This window comes from Agelaius tricolor, unplaced genomic scaffold (assembly GCF_023055355.1).
Source record: "Agelaius tricolor isolate 1412-34295 unplaced genomic scaffold, bAgeTri1.0.p SCAF_11, whole genome shotgun sequence".
In the NCBI taxonomy this organism is placed as follows: domain Eukaryota; kingdom Metazoa; phylum Chordata; class Aves; order Passeriformes; family Icteridae; genus Agelaius; species Agelaius tricolor.
Window position 1 is genome coordinate 27677791 of NW_027269271.1, and position 18592 is coordinate 27696382.

The window sequence follows — 18592 nt, forward strand, 5'->3', positions numbered from 1 at the left end:
TTTGTGTGCTCACGGAGCTCTTTGTTTTCTTCCTGTGCTTAAATTAACATATAATAATCTTCCTATGCTTATAATTAACAAATACTACATTTTAAATTTTAAGCATTTTAAAGTCTTAAATGGCTGATTTTAGGCATATTTCAGGCAAATGTTTTTTTATAAAGTTGTTGACTTTGAATCTGCTCTGACATTGAGCAGCTGATGAGGAACAGAGACACCCCAGGTTATGGATCTGAAACTTGTGCCTCGATGAACTCTTCATGGGGAACTTTCTACAATCAGTCTGTGCTGGTGGAAAGGCTCAGCTCTCCAGGCAGTAAATCAGAGAGAAGAGCTGATTGGATGATCAGAGCAACGAGTTTGAAAAAATTGTCATTTTAACCTAAATATCAGGATTTTAATTGCATTAAAATAAGGGCATGACCATGCCTGACCTCTAATATCTGCCTTTCTAAACATATTTTTATTAGAACTTGCCAGAATCGTGGGAGAAGGTTGGCTACTTCTTTGATCTTCCAGATTTCTTATCTTGGAAAGCCACAGGTGTCACTGCAAGGTATGTTAATTATAACAATATGTTTTTGTCTATTTTCTTATGTACATTTCTGATTTAATTCATTCTGACTGGACCTGCTGTTATGTACATCTGTCTGTAATTCAGCCAGCTCCAAAACATCTTGAACCTATCTCCTGCCTCCATTGTGCATTCCTGAGCACAGTTGTTCCTGGGAGCTGTGGAATTCACAGATACAGTGTGTTGCTGCAAAATGTCATTTTGGAGCATAAATATGATTGCTGGAGTTCCTGTGAAATACACTTCCAATAATTCTTTGAAATCTATTTTGTTGACAAATTTATTGACTTTTTTGAGAATTAGAAATATACACTTCTTTGCCATGTGGGAGGGCTCTAGTAAAATCTGATTTTAAATGGTCACTTCACTGTAAAACATGGCAGCTGTGCTGCTCCACAAAAGTACCCTGGAATCCTTGCTGAGTAGTTGAACAAAACCCTCTGAGAGAACCCCTTAAAAATCTGGGTAAAAGTGACTAACACAGGTGAAGGGTGTTTGCAGATCCTTGTGAGAAGTGAGGGCCAGTATTATTTATTTAAAATCATGCCCCATTCAGAGCAGCTCACAGTTATTTCCATTGCAGTTTGTGGAGTGAAATCTGTGCAAAATGTAGTCTCAGATGAAAACTGGCCACAAAATAGTTTTAGTTTCTCTGGAAATAAAGATACTTTCTTATCAGATACAGTTCTTTTTATTTGAGTGCTCTATTTCTCCCTAGTTAATTTTCCTGATTGACAGCTATTGTTAGAGCATTATACATTATATATTCCTTGCATTATACAGCAGGGAAGTGCTATGATTGACTTAAAAAATGCAAAAAGAGGAGTTGTGCAAGGACTTGCCAGGTGATAATTGATAAATGGCATCTTAAATCTTCTTTCTTTGGACTTTCAGTCAGATTTTGCTGTCTAACTCTGAATTATGTAACAGAAGAACAACTCCCACCCCACAGATCTTGTAATCTAAACAGTCTTGTCACCTGACCCAACTCTACCTTCAAGAGGATAAATCCCTGGCTCCCAGATGATATTCCAGGGGCCACATCTTGTGAAAGTACTCAAGACTTTTAGAATTAGCACCCTTTGCTCAGGGCATGAGGAGGGGGAGGCTCTGAAAAGGGAGGGCACAGTGATCCTGAGAGCTCCATGGTCCTGCCTGGCTTTGGCTTTGTGTCCTTGGCTGCAATTTCCTGCAGGTGAAGCAGAGAATCTCTCTGAAAAAAAAAAAAGAAGAGTTGCAGAGGATTATGCTCAAAAGTTGAGATGCCTGATTTAGACTGGCAAGTTAATTTCCTTAGCAAGGACAATGTGATTATTCAAAATCTTTTGATTGTATTGATGAATGTTGTAAGGGATAAAGGAATGTTGAGAAGACTCTCTGGGTAAAGTCTTCCCTCACACTTTGGTTCAGAGTCTTCTATTTTAAGTAAAATAGCTCCTTGTAAATCCTTCATTGGTGTAGTTAATATGCTCCCCAAAATCAAGCCCATTGTTTGGGCTCTAGTGGATTTTCTTGTAGGGTGACAAAGAAAGAAGAAAAAGACAGGAAAATAAGGACAATAAACATTTTGCTGGAATCAAACCTTATTTTTTTTTCCATTCTCTGCTTTACCCCATGTACATCTGTTTTCTGAGAATTTTCTTGTAGCCTGGTGAAGTCAAGTAATTTGTCCTGCATATGCTCATAATACAGGGGAAGTGTGAATTTATCATGTATGAGATTATTACCTCTTACCACCCTTTCTGCCTTTGAGCACAAAGGAGTCTATTCACAGGGCAAGACACAGTGTTAGTCACTGTGAATCATGCAGAACTTGGCCCTGATAAAAGAAGGATTTATTTTTTAAAAATTTGTTTTGGTGATGGGGTTTTTACCAAAATAAATGCAATTCTGAAGGCACTTTTATAGCAAAGACCTTGGTTCTTTAAATTTGTAAGGGGCTCTCTAAAACATTTTCTATGTATTTGACATTTAGAAATTATGTAAAGTCTTTTTGCCTTCAGTGAGGTCACTGTGCACAAAGTTAAGTAGTGTGTGAGATCAGAGTTTGATGTATTTGAAAAGCAGTTCTTGACGTGTGTTTCTAAGTATGAAATCCTATGTCCTTCACCTTTCATTCTGCTGGCTTGAACTGCCTTGTTGCCAAGTTTTTTCCAGTGGACCTATAATAAACAATAAGTGTTTCTTACCTCTGTGGTGGAGGCTCAAACATCTAGAATTTTTTACCTTCTGGCTTTAAAACTGCTCTGTATCTCGCTGAACAGCATCCACTCATCAGTTGCAAAGGATGAGTTCCAAATTTTTGATTCCTATTGTTCTTGGAAAGCTGTTGCCTGTTATGCTCCATATTTAATGTAGTTATGCTTTATTGTTTCTGCTTTGGGCTGATGAACAACCATTGACTTGTCCTGAATGATCCAGGCAGCTGACTATTCTGCATTAAAAGAAGTGTCATTTAAAAAAATTTTGTTTAAAAATTTTAAATTTTAAATGTTAATTTAAACAATTAAATTAACATTTAATTTAAATGTTAGTTTAAAAATTTAAACCTAGAACTTCTCAGCTTTGCCCCCCAAGGCTGCAACAATGAGAGTTGGTTTTGCCACTTGAATACTCAGTTGTCTTCTCTCAGAAGTGCTGTGGTGGAGAGGAAGAGCTGTGACAGACTCTCAGCAGTGCTTTTCAGAGGCTCAGCACTTCTGCTCGTGCTGAGTGTGACTCACTGTTCTCCCTCCCCCATGCAGGACCTCTGGTAACCTTTCCTTTATATGGTACTTTGGGTACAGCTATCTTAATAAAATCTCAACTCCTCTCTGGTTTAGTTTACAGGCTACTGTGTTATGGATGGGGAGTTCTTACCAGAGATGCACATCTGCAATCCTAGTGTGTTCCTGGAGTCTTGTGAGGGATTACATTGCCGATAAGAATAGGGCTGAGCTGTTAAACTGGGTGGAATCTACACACAAATTTCTCAAAGGTCATGTGTGTTTAGACCCAGAGTTCTACTTCAGGGCCATTTCCAATCATAGGCAACTCACTCACTGCAAAATGAGCTAGTGTGTACTGGAATTTAAGATGAATTCTAACAAAAGAGAGATTAGACCTGTGAAGGAGGATGGGGAAATGTAGGGAATAATGTCAGGCTGACATTATGGAGATAGAGGGTGTCCAGGATTGTGCTGGAGGAGCCACCTCCCAAAATGACCGAAAAATAGTTGGAACAAGTTGAATATTTATGCAGATTATTTTTTGTCATGTTATTATACTCTAGATATATTTGTGGGGAAAGTAATGTGCTATCTAGTAGAGACTTCATCTCATCTATGAATTTGACCCAAATAATTTTCTTGTGAAAATACTTGTCCAATCAGTCTTCAGCTGCTTGCCATCATGACATGGGAAAGGGTGGAACAGATGTTTCATATACTTCAGTTTTCTAAAAGATCTCCTTCCAACAGATCTCAGGATCACGAGTTTCTCAGTTTTATAAGGAAGAAGTTCATACTGTTTATGGTAGTGATGGATTGCAAAGTGAAAAGCAAATGCTAGTAGTAGATAAAAAGCATTTCTGGGAAGCACATGACTAATATTTGTATCTCTGTGAGAGAGGGGGATCTCTCTTTAGTTCACAGTCTATTTTCAACAGGAGGATACTTGACAAATTGTTTTCTTTCATTTATGAGTTCCTTGGCTTGTGCATCTTTAAGTAGCTGGCTCTTTATGTTAAGCAGTGATTGAGTCCTTAAAGTTTATTTGTAACCTGTTTTAAGTAGCTGATAATTAGGGCTGGAGATGTCTCCATGGCTCTGATTGACTTCCAGAGAACTTCCTGTACTTTGTCAGAGTTGATGCAGAGTCCACTGGGATGAGCAGGAGTAGACTCCGGTCCCTTGTTGAATTGTAGTGAGGGAAGCTTGTAATAAAGCAATAAAGCTAGGGAGGTGCTCTAGAATCCAGGAATCTGGATTCAGATCTCTGCTCTGGGATTTGGAGAAGTGAATTAAAATCTGTGTCTTTGGAGGTGTTCAGGGAGCTGAATCCATGTGAGGATTTGGTGTTTGTTCATCCCTGTGTTTGTTCTTCATCTGTTAAACTGGTGCACCCGCACATTCTTGGGAGGTTGCTTACTTTTTACCACTCTCCTGTGGCTGTGTCAGTGGAGCCCTCACCAAACATTTTATCCAGAATAGGCTGGAAACTTTGAGGAGGGAGAGTGCTTTTAGAAGAGGAGCTTATGTTTAGAGGTGCTGTTGAAAAAACAAACCAGTGCGAGTTAAACCATTATCTGAAGGATGTCTGTGTCCTTTTCAAGGATTGGGCAATCCTTTCAGAGAGATGTGGTAACCGCAGCAGCACAGACACCGCAGTTTGGGGCCAGCTGCCCTTCCCTTCCTTCCTAGCTCTGCCATGACTAATGGATGCCCTTTGGCTGGGATCTGGTGCTTAGATTCTTGTTGATATTTTGTGCCTGCTTCAAAAGATGCCCGGTCTAAAAATCAGGCCTTGTCTCTGGAAAGAAGGGGCCTAGGGAATATTGCAGAAAGCTGTTGTGCTTAGTGCTGGGCCCATGAGGCAGTGACAGTGTCCTGAATTGCACTCGGGTGTTGTGTCCTGTTTATGAAATGAAACCCAAGAGTTCAGACATGCAGACTTGTTTAGAGAAGTCTCTGGAGGAGAGAGAATTATCTTGAAAGGCTGCTTGGGAGGGGAGGGATGGTGTTTTTGTGGATTGGACAAAGTACCATGAATTTCTTGTCATGGAGCCAAAAGCAAGTGTCCCTGTGATGGTATGTTTGCCAAATGAGAGAATTCTACTGCTATCAGGCTTTTAATAAATTCAAAACATGTTCTTTGGAGACTGGTGACACACAGACTGATCCAGAAAATAGGAAATGTGTAGCTGGAAAAGTTTTCAGGACTGTAAAGGGCAGGTGCAATGTGGGCCATTACTGTTAGATATTTTTTTTTAAATTTAAAAATTAAATGTCCTTGAGTCTACTGAGTAATCTGAAAGAATTCTGTGTGCTGGAATAAAAAATTGTCGGCAGGTCTCGTTAATGTTAGCCAGGAAGCACACAGGCAAACAGGAAGCTTTAGCTATTGTTATTGTACAAGTGCCCTTTACAAAATATTAGCAAAAGAAGCTTAATGTGTTTTCCACAAGAATAGGAGCCCTTCAGAGTGTCTCACTGTATCTGCCCAGTGAAGAAAAACTGCACTGTCCCCTTCCAACAGCTTCAGACATACATTGGGAGGTTGCACTACAGAGGCTTGCATTCAGATCTTCAAATATTTACTACTTAATTTTTTGAAGTTGTTAGGATTGTTAATTAGCTGTGACAGTATCTAGCCCTTCATTTTCTATTGTGTTCATTTGCTGCTAAAAAAAAAAAAAAGCCAGCTAGGTCAGTATAGAGAGGATTGGGGGCAGGGGATGTATTCCTGGCCGTTTGCCACAGAGACACTGAACTGAGCCAACCATGAAGTCATCGTGAACTCAGGGAGTCTCACTAATCCAAGGCAATGTGTCTTAATTTGACAAAGCAAAGGCTGCTTGATAAGCAAGCCCAGCTAGAAATGCTGTGAAATGGGGGTGTTTGTTAAGTGGAGATTGTGGACCAGAAATGTGGTGATATGAAAGGAATCATCTTGGTTTCAGGTCCTTCCTCCCCCAAGCCCAAAGGCAGGCTTGGCTCCCTTCTCCCCTGCAGCTCGGGCTGTGCAGTGGCTTGATGTGAAATTTGAGAAACATATGTAGTTTTCTATTTCAGGAAAATGATCTCAGGGACTGAATGTGTGTTTTCTTGGCTGTTAAGCTCTGATCTTGCCTAGTGTGGTAGTTTGAGAGTGTGTGTGTATGTGAGTGTGTGTGTGATGGTTAAAATGTTCTCCAGCACTTAAAAAACAAAATAATAAAAACAAATCAGAGCTCATATATGCATTGTTGTTAAAGGTTTTATTTCTTCAGTCTCAAAATGCAACATCCAACATCTCAAGAAGATTCTTAAATAACTGTACTGTATGTATCAGAAAATGTCTTTTATTTTTCCACAATAGTCATTAACATGTACTTGTTAATGGTGAGTGGTGCACACACAGTTTCCCATCAAAGCAAGAAACTGTTTGCACAACCATTTCATTGTTGGTCCTGTGCAGAAGCAATGGAGATAAATGAACACTGTAATTATTAACTTCTGTGAGGTTGAGATGACAATCTCCCCTTAATAATATTCATGAAGAGTTGGCTGGGAGTCTGAGATGCCTCTTGCTGACATCCTCACTAATGGTGGGACTGGATAACTGTTCTTCTCTGGACCTGGGGGAGTATTGAAGGAGGTTGTGGTGTTACAGCCTTAAATTCTGAGGAAAAATGAGACATAAACCACAGAGGAGTTTGTTGTCTTTCAGTTCTTTTGATCTCTTTTTTTTTTTTTTTTTTTTTTTTACAATAATTTCTGCTCTCTTCAGAGCCAGGCTGGGTGTTCAGGGTATTTCTTTTGCATTAGCTCCTGTGAACACCATCAGGGATCAGACCCTCATGGTACAAGGGATCTAATAAACAATCTGTCATCTCCTTTGAACTCTTCCTTATGTGAAACCCTATGGAAAGCCCACTTGTCCCCTGTGAGATTGGGTCTCTGTTCAGCTAGGGCTGTGTAACAATTGCTTCCTTGCATAAATTTGAACCAGATAAGAAAATAGCCATGTTTGTGAACTCCTGGGTCATTTACAGCCCCAGCAGTGTTTTGGTGTGCACATATATAATGCATGTATTCACAGTAAATTCTTAAAAACCACCCCCCTGAAAACAATAACATTCCAGGAGAGTTCTCATCCAGAGAAGGGAAGAAAAGCTGTGTAGCATGAAGTCTGTGCACTGTATGTGTACACACACTGCGTACAAGTATTAAAACTCACAGAAATTTATTATCACATAAGGGCCTCTTTTGTCTTTTCTTCTTTTTTTTTTTTTTAAACCCCCAAACCTTTACTCCTCTGTAATACCTTGCATATGAAAGAACCTTAATAAATTCAGCCCTTAAATGTGCTCTTAAGCAAGAAAGTGGCATTGTTATTTTATAGCTGGGAAAAGAGCTGTATAATTTGAAGGGTAACATTCTTTAAGTGTTTAGCTGGGCATCCAGCTTTCTGTCTAACTTGCAGTGAGAATTAGGTGTCGTATTCCATAGGCATTTTCACAGATCACACTATAAATTATTTATTCTGGACCAATTCTTCCTCCAGACTTCCCAAACAAATGCCTTTCACCACTGGAGTGTTCCTCCTCTGCCTCTCGCTGTAATACATGGCTGTAACAACAGTCTTGGCCTGGAGGGCAGTTTACCTACAGGTTTGCTTTATTTTTTTTGGCTGGCTCTCTCAATCTGCTTAATGTCAGTAGCTTTCACTGGAAATTCTCTGCGTGCTTTAGGATGACACTGATGGTGTCAGGGTTGATTTACATTATCTCTTTAAAGTAGCATTAGCTCGCCTAGGACTTTTTCTCTTATTTGTTTTAGAATTCATGTTCTCCAGAGAGGAGCCTTTTAACTGTGAAATGTAAATAACCTGACAAGGAAGACTTCAAAAGAAAATGAGTCTTTGTCCATGGCAGTGATACCAAGCTTGCCAACTCCGTAACCTTTAAAACAGAGCACTTTTATGCTTGACCTGTCATCTGCCTATGAAAATAATCTTAGATCAATGATACAGTGCTTTCAAGAATGTGTCTGAAGAAAGCAGGCACTTCTATGGATGTGTTCTGTCATTTCTTCATTGTGATGGACCATCTGCTGCTTTAACTCTCAGTAGGATCTGGTTATTGATTCGGTGTAAGTGCCTGGCTCAGCCTTTTGCTTGCACAGAGGTGATGAACACTTTTGCTGCAGCTTGCAAATTGATGCTGCCAGATAGCCAGCCCGATATTATATAAATATATAATGTGTTATATGAAATCACCAAGGGTTTGTTTTTGCCTTCCCCCATTCTTTATTCCAGTGCCATTCCATTAAGCTGTTCTTTAGATGAAAGGTTGTAATTCAGCCTTCAGTGGATGAAATGTATATGTACTTATGGAATCAAAGACATTCCAAGAAAGGTTGTTTATTTTCTTACTACCTTCTTTAATTAAATGTCAATGGTAGGATTCTGACTGACTTCAGAGAAACAGATGAAGCAATAATGCTTGCAGTATGATCCAGCAGGGATAACTGGAGTTGTGCTTCTTGGTTGTTGGATACTGCATGCATTGGAAACTCAATTCTTCTGTGGATAGGAGAGTTGGAATTTCAGATTTCACCATGGCTGTTAGTTTAATTTTAAAGTGAAGGGGAGGTTCTGAAAGTTCTATGTTTTATATTTTACTATGATGTAACTTCAGATAATATTTGAGTTAAATATCTGGTTCAGCTTGCTGACACTCAGCTTTAAACTGGAGCTGGGAATCTCAATTAAAACCTGTGTTTGTCCACTTTATTTTATTTCAAGTGTTCTGTCTCAGACTTGTCAGCCTGAGTTCTGAGCTTGCTGCTGTTCTGCAATGTTGATGTCTCCTGGGGCTCTCTGCAGAGGGGATTGGGGAGCACAGGTGTGCTCTTCAGAGAGCTGTCCCTGTGTTCCCTGGCAGGCTGGGGCTGTCCCAGAGTCACTCCCAGCATCCATGGACCAGTGTTGGAGTAGAAGAGAATTTATGGAAGGTGACCCAGCTATTGCCTCTAGAACCCATGCACAAGGATTTTTTTGTCAAAGTGGGAAAGAAAGTAGGAAATCCCTTCATGCTGTAAGTGATTGGGAAAAATATGAAGATCTGCAGAGAGATATGCCTCTTAAATCCAAAACTCTCCTCACCCCTAAAGCCCACTTGCATTTATCCCTACATAGTGCATGGAGTTAGGATGATGGAAATAACTTCATCTTCATTCACCGTAGTTTGAAACAGTTTTGAAACTATTTAGATATTCTCTTCTCCTTCCAATCTCATTTTCCAAGGTGAGCTCATTCTTCAGAGCAATGAAGCTGGATCTGCACAATAAGGTGTTTTCATATTTAATTAAAACTGATAGGAGGGGGAGAACATGCCACAAAATACAAAGAAAGGTATTTTTCTGTGGTTTCCATCTTCTGAGCTTCCCTCCATGAAACTGTTTGGGGGTTTCTGATGCTGGTTTGTCATTGTATATAGAATACCTCAAACAGACTCCTTGGAGAAAAGGAAATACCATGCTATAATTTTACTTTCAGGAAAGAAATTAAGTGTTCTTCCCGTCTTTATGGAAAAAGTTGGTGTGGTGTTGTCCCTAATTCCTTGTGCACAGCATCTGTACAGGAGGTTAAGGCCCAGAGAGCTTTCATCTCCCTACAAAGAAAGGAAAACAGGGAATGTGTAAGAGCATGATACACTGCTGGCACCTGTTCTTCATGTCCATCCCATCCCGTGCCATTCTTGCCCTCAATCCCGCTCTGAAGCTCTGTGGGCACATGTGCAGTCTGGATTTAGTCTCCTTCACAGATGGCATCTTTCATGTGCCATCTTGGGCCGTGCTGGCCATGGGATAGATATAAATATATATATATATATATTTATATAATTTGAATGTGTGTCACAAAGACAAGGTAAAGCTCTTCAGTGCTCACCACTCCTCATGCTGTTGCCCCAGTAGCACCAGGTGCAAATCTAGCAGGGGGGCTCTCCAGAGGGGTTGCAGTTTGTTTAAGACTTTCTGGGTTTGTATATTTTGTCCTGTAGCAGCTCTTCATTTGTATATAAGGACAGTTCATAAACAGATGTTGAATCTCAACATGGTGCCTGCTATTTCTGACCTGCCTGGAGCACAGACAATCCTTATTCACACCAGTTAGCTCCACTGGTAGTCTACCCAAGAACATTTCCTGATACCTCTGTCTTTTTCAGGCTGTCTCTTTAAATGTGGATCAAAGGAAACTCATACCTACTAAAATGTTAACAGATTTCTGATTGCCCAACCCATCAGGAGATATATTAATTAATTAAAGTGAGTGCTCATTTGCTTTGCCACAAACATAGAAAGGAGGAGGTAGAATATAAAGAATGAAGTCCAAAATATCAGAAATTAACCTTGTGACTGTGATACCTGCTGTGCTGATGGAAATCACTTCAGGCTGATGATGGTTTCATCCACTATCTCATTTGCTTGTTGGTTTATCTGAAAGGGCCTCTATTTGTGTGTATGTGCATAAAGTAGGGACTACAGGTTTACCTCATTAAATGTGAAGCTCTGCTTGGAGGAATATTGCTCAAGAAAACCACATCAGGCCAAGGTTTTGAAAATAATGCAGACTTGTTTAGAGAATGCATTTTAATATATTGAAGCCTCAAGCCATCTACCTCTGCTCCTGAGAGCTCTACCTGAAAACTTTCAGGGCTGAATAATTTAAGGTTTGGGTGTTTTTTTTTTTTTTTTTTAATTCTTTCTGCAAGAAATACTAGTCTGATGTTTTATTTTCTTAAAGTCTGAACTCCACATAACTTTTTTTCAGAACTGTTTATCCTCACTCCAGACATGAACCTTGGAAAGGTGGCAGAAAAAACAAACAGCTGCTGTGTTTTTGGGCAGTCTGCATTCCTTTAAACTCTCTGAGATCAGACTTGTGCTGAGATTTTCAAATTATTTGTCCTAGGGCTTAGCCACTTTCACTCCTGCTTAAAAGTCAGTGAATTTGCCATACTGGTGCTTGTGAGAGCTGTCATGCAGAGCCTTAATGATTCAAGAACTATGAATATATGATGTGTTCTTAGGGCTTTTTATTATTGTTTCATTCAAACTTCACCTACCTCCCTAATCATCTTTCCATTTTTGGACTCCAGTTCCTTTTTTAACTTAAGCACATTGCTTAAGATATTCTAGGGAACTTTGTTTTGATTTTGGTTTTGGAGGTAAATTTGATACATATAAAAATGTTATTAATGGACCAAGGTGGAGGTAGTAAAAAAAGACTTCCACATTGCCAAGGCCCAGAGTCAGAAATTATCTGCTCAAGTTTGGGTTTCCTTCACAAGTTGGAGACAGGACAAAGAGCCACCAATCCTGCGCAAATGTTTTGTGCCCTCTTTATGAGGTCTCCAAAATACATTCTGTGAAGCTGGTGGAAGAGTGAGAGCAAGGCAAGCTTTTGTGGTAAAAGCTTATTTAATGGTTTGGGCCCTCATGTGGAGTTTCCTGCCAGAGAGATGTGGAGATGCTATGTCTACTTGTGCCTTTTAAGTAGCCTAAATCCCAAATGTGCCTTGCAGTGCCTTTCCAGTTCCTGGAGCCTCCCTGAGTGGAGAGATTGGCTGTACCAGGTCTCTGTTCTTGTGAGATGGGTTAAACCCAAACATGTGTTTACTAGCAACTGGAATGGACAAACAAAGCAGTCAGGCCAGTTCTGAAGGGCTTTTCGGTTAACAGTGCTCATTCTTTTCTTTGGGCCCTTTTCCAGCAAAGCACTTAGGCACGTGCTTAAAGTTAAAGCCTGTGCTTAAGTGCTCTGCTGGTCTGGGTCCTTTATTTGCTGTCCAAGCGTGTTGGTATGAACAGGCTTTGGCTCAAGCAATGTTTGGGGAACTGTTCTTAACACTGCTTATTTTCCTTCTCTGAACCTTATGGCCACCTATGGCCCAGAAGATTCATTTGTCCTTTCAGTGTGACACATAGAATGATTTGAAAATGGTATTTGAAAACCTGTAGCAGGTTATTGATTAATTGGCATTGATTGTGAAGAAACAGTGTATTTGGAAAAATCAAGGTCAGTCCAGCCAGAGGAGTTTTCATCTGATGTCTTGCTGGCAGCATTTGTCATATGCCAAAAGCATCTTCAGACTGTTCAAGTACAATGGATTTAGTATCCAGAAAATTCTCCTTAAGTAACTGCTGTCTTTTAGGCACTTATTTTTTGATCTGTATGCAGAGTTGCTTATTTATTTATTTCTGGTTTTCAGTGCTGCAGTCCAGAGTTGCCAATCTCTGATTCCTGCAGGCCAGCGAATCTTGTGCTGTTCCTCCTCATCATTCCCATACCATCCACGGCAAGTCAGGGCAGGACAACTCAATTAAATTCAGACCTTGGGATTTCTCTCTGGATCTGGCAGCAGTGAAAGTTGGCCTTTCACCTCTAGAACCATTTTAGGACACCAGGGAGTTGATTTTCTTTGTGCCTTTTTGTAAGGGTGCAAACCACTTTGCAGCAATGAAAATGGCAGAATGTGCAGCCTGATATTGCTGACCTAACTGTGGAGGTAGCAAGGAAAATCCATATGGGATAAGTCAAGCACAATCCTGCAGTTGCTTTTGCAGACACGTGACTTACAGAAATGCCCCAGCTGACGTCAGAGACACTTTTTGTTCAGGTCAAGTTACTCACACCCACGTCTCTTTAGGACCAAGCTCATAAATAAATAGTGGACAAAATTGCCTTTAGAAATTTCATTTTTAGTTTCTCTCAAATAAAAATGTACAGTCTCTCTATGAACAGTGATCTTTTTAATTCCATCATTTAATTTGGTAAAACACACAAATGTGGAAATTATTTTGGGTTTTTTTTTTTCATTAGAAACATATAAACCATTAAAGAGGGAATAAAACAGTCCTTTTTTAAGGCATCTAACACAGGGATTTTGAATTGACTTTTAGTTCATTCTTCCCTGTGCTTGCAGCATTTGTGAGTGTATTTTCTGCAGGTATTGCAGTGTAATTCAAGTTCCAAGAAAGGGACAGACAAATATTTTAGTGTTGTTCGGGCTGCATGAAAGGGTTCATTAGAGCAGTGGTGAACTCCACCCTGCTGGTTCAGCCTCAGCTTTCCTGGTGCTGGGTGTGAGACAAGCTCAGGCAGTACCTGGGAGGCTGAGCTCTGGCTCTGAGAGAGCTGGGGATGTGTATTCCCAGCTGAAGTTGTTTTTAGGATTTAAATGAATGGAAAAACCAATCATGTCCACCTTCCTTGTGTAACAGGCTAAAGCATCTGAAATAAGAGGAGCAACTTCTTTCTTTCAGCCACTCTGCCAAGAGCCCATGGGTTGATCTGGTTGGCTGTTAGAAAAAGTCAGAGTGGAGTTTATTTAGTGCAGTCCCTTTTCTTTAGCAGTGGCAGCAGACATGCTTTCAGAGGAAAGGAAAGGAGAGAGGAATCCTAGACCTGACAACATGTTAGCATCCTTCTGGGACCGGTGCTTTGAAATCATGCTCAGTCAATGAGCATTTGTATTCCCTTATGTTATTTCTCTCTATTATTGTGACTGGAAGCAGTCTAGGTATCCATGTAATGTAGCCTCCTTTATGTTTTTCTTTTATTTTCTCGTGGTCCCAGCAATATCCGCTTTCAACTGCAAATGATTGCTTGTTTTCCTTGAATGTCTTTATTTCTGCCTTCTGAGGAATAATGACACCTGATTTATCTACTCTGTAGCCTTCCTTATTTTCTGCATTGATCTCCATTTATCTCCCTGCTGATGTAAATAAGCTGAAATGTTTTTTCATTCTTACTTTATGGAAATTTATGTGTTCTTTTACTCACTTCTATTACCTGTTTCAGAACTCCTTGGTGGGTTTTTCTTTGTCTGGTTTATGAAATCCCACAGCTGTCCAAATAATAGTGTTGGTGTCTTTGCTTTTTGAGATTTGCTCAGAAATGTGCCCTCTTTTTTACATGAATACAATTACAAAGAGCTGTACATGCATGCCATTATTATTAATTAAAGATACTCTAGAAATAGATGCAGTGCTGCTGTCATTTAAAATATTAAAATACAAGCATACAGTACATGTATATAAAATGAGCCATCTTGCTTTTCCTTTGATTTAAATAATTTACCTTAAAATCTAACAAAACCTGTTTTCAAAAATTGATACTAATGACTAAATTTTGACCACATATATCTACTATTTAGGAACGACGTTATGATTTTAAGAGTTTACACTAACTGAACTGATTTTTGTGGTGGGAGGTAACAACACAGCTCACTCCCTGAGCAGGAGTATCTAATGTGTATCTTTGATTCAGGTGCCCCTGGCAGCTCTATCCTGTCATCCAGACCTGAATAAGACTTGAAGGTGGTTTCCCTGAATAAAGGAGGGCTCAATATTCAGGTTTAGCATGTGAAATGGTAACAGCCTCCATCAGAATACAGTTATTAAGACTTTCTTTTATTGCAGTACTCTTGGCAATTTCCCTGCTTCTGTTCTGGTTTCACTTAGGCTTTGTCTAGCCACAAGTGCATGACAGCCGAGGCTCCAGTTCAGCACAGTCTGACTAAGCTGGTAAAAACTCCCATTAACCCCACTGACAGCACTCAGGACTTTATACTCACACATGTGTGCAAGTACTGTGCTAAATTAGACTATCAGCAGTTTGATGTTAGGAGTATATACATTATTTACTCATGAATTGGTAAAATGTGTCTTTGTGTGAAGAGATTTCCGGACTAACAGTTCTCTCTCTCAAAACACCACTGGTAAGGCTGTAAGGGTGGGGTTTTTTCACACCACTCTAATTCTGCTCAATTGTATGAAGACAGCAGAAACCACATAATGAAGTGTAGCCCTGATCCTGTGGAGATTTGTGTTCCTGGTTGGTGTCTGGGGTGTCAGGGTGCACATGGTGCTGGCCAGGCAGCACCCTCAGCATCTGCCACACTTCCCAAACCACTGGAAGGTCAAGGACAGCCTAAATCCTTCTGCTCCCTAAGCATGGCTGCTGGGTGTGCATGTCCTGTTGTGTCCTTTGCACCCAGAGGAGCGACACAGGGGCATGGAGCAGTAACTGTGGTCTTGCTGCAGCCTGCCCACGTTATGCCCTGTGGGACAGGGACATCTGGAACGATGCAGTGGCCGTGTGTCCGTGGCTGGGGCAGTGCCTGGTGCTGGCAGATGTGCTGGGTGATGCACATCTGGATGTGCTGCTGCTCTTGTACTGGGAGAAGCTGATGTTGCTGACAGGAATAATCTCACTCTGTCCAAAGCCACACGGTGGGGAGGGAGCTCAGACCCAACTTCCTCTTTCTCAGTGACTTGTAGCATTTGCTTAATCTCTTTACCAGCTTCCTTGAGTGTTTGGTGAAGCCTTGAGCTGTGGTAAATTTGCTCCAGCTCAGACTTCCAGAGGAAGCTGTTCACTGGCTCTGTGTACCAATACTTCCAGTTTTAATTGTGTCATATTTTCAACTGCCAGAAGGTAACAGGAGAAAATGTGTTTTTTAAATACAAGCTCTTAATTGAAATAAATATTTGACTTCCTATTGCAGAGTGGTTTGGTTGAAATACTGAGCTTGAAAGAATATATTTTTGTGATTAAATGGAACTGAAACATTGCTGATGTTGCAGAAGGCAGGAGGAATGTCCCAAGGCTGCTGGACTGCAGTGGCTGGAGATGTGGGCTCTACTTCTAGTTTTGCTTTTCATTTCCCTTGCTGTTTTTGGATGATGTTTTCTTTATAACCTCTCCTCCACTTATTAAGCTTATACACTTTAAACCAGTGGTTACTTAAAACAATGATTCAATTTTATATATGTGGATGCTTTTTTTGTTTCTCTCATATTTAAAGATTTAAACTACAGTTGTCCATAGAAAGATTAATTTTTTTTAACATGTTCAGCAACAATGTCTGAATGGTGTCTTTCTCCCTGGGTGTCAGTCTCTAGACTGAGCCTCTGAGTTCAGGATTCAGTTCAGGGGTCTGATTAAAGTTTACTCTTTGACCCTTGGCCAAATTTTTTTTGCCTCTGTTTGCCATCTTTTGAGGGAATGGACTAAGGTTTCCAGCCCCACATGCTATGTCTGATTTGTCTAGACAATACATTTTTTTGTCTAGGACTGTGTCTCATTATGAGTTCTCCAACAATGCCGAAGACAATGGGCTTGAATCTTGGTTGGGTGTCTGTAACATAATACAGAATGAAATTAATAAAACAACTCAGCAATCTGCTGACTGTTGGCTTGCCCTTGCCTCATGACATGGTGAGGCGTATGTGGGTGGATAAAATGGTCTTATTTTGTACTTTCTGATCCAACTCAATGTGTTTAACTAAGTGTATCCTCTGAAATTATTAGATGCACACAAGGGATTAATCTGATTTGATAAGCTGAACTGCAGATGGGTGGTTTCCTACAGGTTTGGTGGCATAACTTCTAGGAAAACTGAAAAGACTCTTCAGTCTTCCCATCTTTTGATAACTTGTTTCTAAACAGAAACACACTTCTAGAAAGAATTGGACTCTGTTACACATCATAGAAGAAACATCATCTCATTGTGGTCAGTGTGATTCACCTTCTGTTGGATGGCTTTTTTGACATTTGCAGTGTTTGATGCATTTATTTATATTTTTAAAGGACAGGTTTAAATAGATTACAGCAAACACAAACAGGCACATTCTCCCAATCCAAAGTAAATATCTGCATGTGTACACATTACAAACACGTGTGTGTGTGTATTTACGGAAAAATAAAACAAGCCAGTTTCCCACAGTAGTTACATATCAAATGCACATTTCCACATTTCTAACAAGATGCGCAAATTTTAAATTTTAAGGTACCTCATCCAACACAGAATTTTCTTTAAGTGGATTAATCCTTAGAGTCTGAGTGTCACAAAAGGGGCTTTCCCAACAACCTCTCAGTAAATTTGAGATTTATCTATGTAATATAACATCAATCTTATGCCTCCTTTGGAACACAGGAAACATCTACACTCTGCATTTCTCCAGAGAGTTCTGTGCTTATTGTGGTGGTAACTGGAGGTCAATCTTCGCTCTGGTTGGGTGGTCAGAAGGTTGATGCCAGAGTTTAAAGCACTTCATTGCTTTGAAACCTTGTGCTGCTATGTAGACTTTGAAAATGATCCTATTGTTCTTCTTTTTTTCCTTTCAAAGTGGCACCCAGAGTTTAAATATAACATGGAATCTCGTCAGGGAGTGGCTGTATTCAGAGGAGATTAATTATAGATGTGGGTGTAGAAAATTGCAAATGTGAATTGTGTTTTTCATACAATAAAAACTGTCCCTTTAAGTAAGCAACAGACTTGCTTAGAAAATCCTGTGATTTAAAAAGCCAGCCAAAAACCTCTTAAGTGTTACAACATGAACACAAAATATTAAAGTGAGGTTTGAGTTAATTAATACTTCTTCCCCTTTACAAAAATAGCTTTAACTTTTTGATTTGCTGATTGAAAGACTTTGTTTCCTGCTCGGTGCTTGTTGCTGAGAGCTGAGTGCCTTCCACACACACATAGCATGGTGTGAGCTCTGGAGAATCATGACTCCTCCACCCTGTATCCCAGCAAAAGCCCTAAAATACCAGTCTGGATGAGTTTGGCAGTGCTGGTGAAATGCCTACGCCTGTTGGTGAGAGTGTTGATGGATCCCAGTCCCCCAAGGGCTCTGATGTAGCTGCCATTCCCTAAGGGCCTCTCTCTCACCTAAAAGAGAGTGTTGCTCTTTCATGGGCTCTGCTTTGGCAGTGAGATTTATGGTAGGGAAAGGGAGACCTGGTTTATATTTTTAAATAAAAGCTGTGCCACCAGTCCAGTGAGAATTCTGACTTTCCAGATGTGAGGCCAACAGAGCTGCTGAATACAAGTTCAGAGATTTTTAACCCCAAATTTAGTCTTGTTGGCTGGGAAAGAGTCTGGTAGGACCCTGCTAGTTCCCTGAGTCAGCAGTGTTCAGGAAAAACTGGGGGGAATAGTATATCATTAAACCAATATTTTAACCACAGCTTTGAAGGAAAAGCTGTGAAATCTTCACATCTTATGTAGTAATTCAACATAATTTTTTTGCAGCAACAAAAAACCCAAAAAAGCTGTAAGGCTTTGGAAAGGTATTATATAGGCAAATATCAGTATCTGCATTACCTTCAAGTATGCAGCTTGTAGGTCCTGAGCTGTTCACTGTCTTTTTGGTTGGTGGCTTTGGGGATTGGTGTCTTCCTCCAAACTTGCACGCTTGCTGCAAAGAGAAATCTTTTCTACTAAATCCTTTTTGTTGGAAACTATTTGGAAGAGCTATTTTC

At 40.1% G+C, this 18592-nt stretch overlaps 1 protein-coding gene across 4 annotated transcripts in view; it reads left to right on the top strand.

Annotated features, from left to right (window-relative positions):
- The window catches only part of FGGY (FGGY carbohydrate kinase domain containing), a 156149-nt gene that overhangs the window by 43058 nt on the left and 94499 nt on the right, over positions 1-18592 (top strand). For all 4 annotated transcript variants that reach the window (XM_071436844.1, XM_071436846.1, XM_071436845.1 and 1 more), the window contains one exon: positions 471-556. In XM_071436844.1, the coding sequence (XP_071292945.1) occupies positions 471-556 (86 nt within the window). The remainder of the gene's footprint in view (positions 1-470; positions 557-18592) is intronic.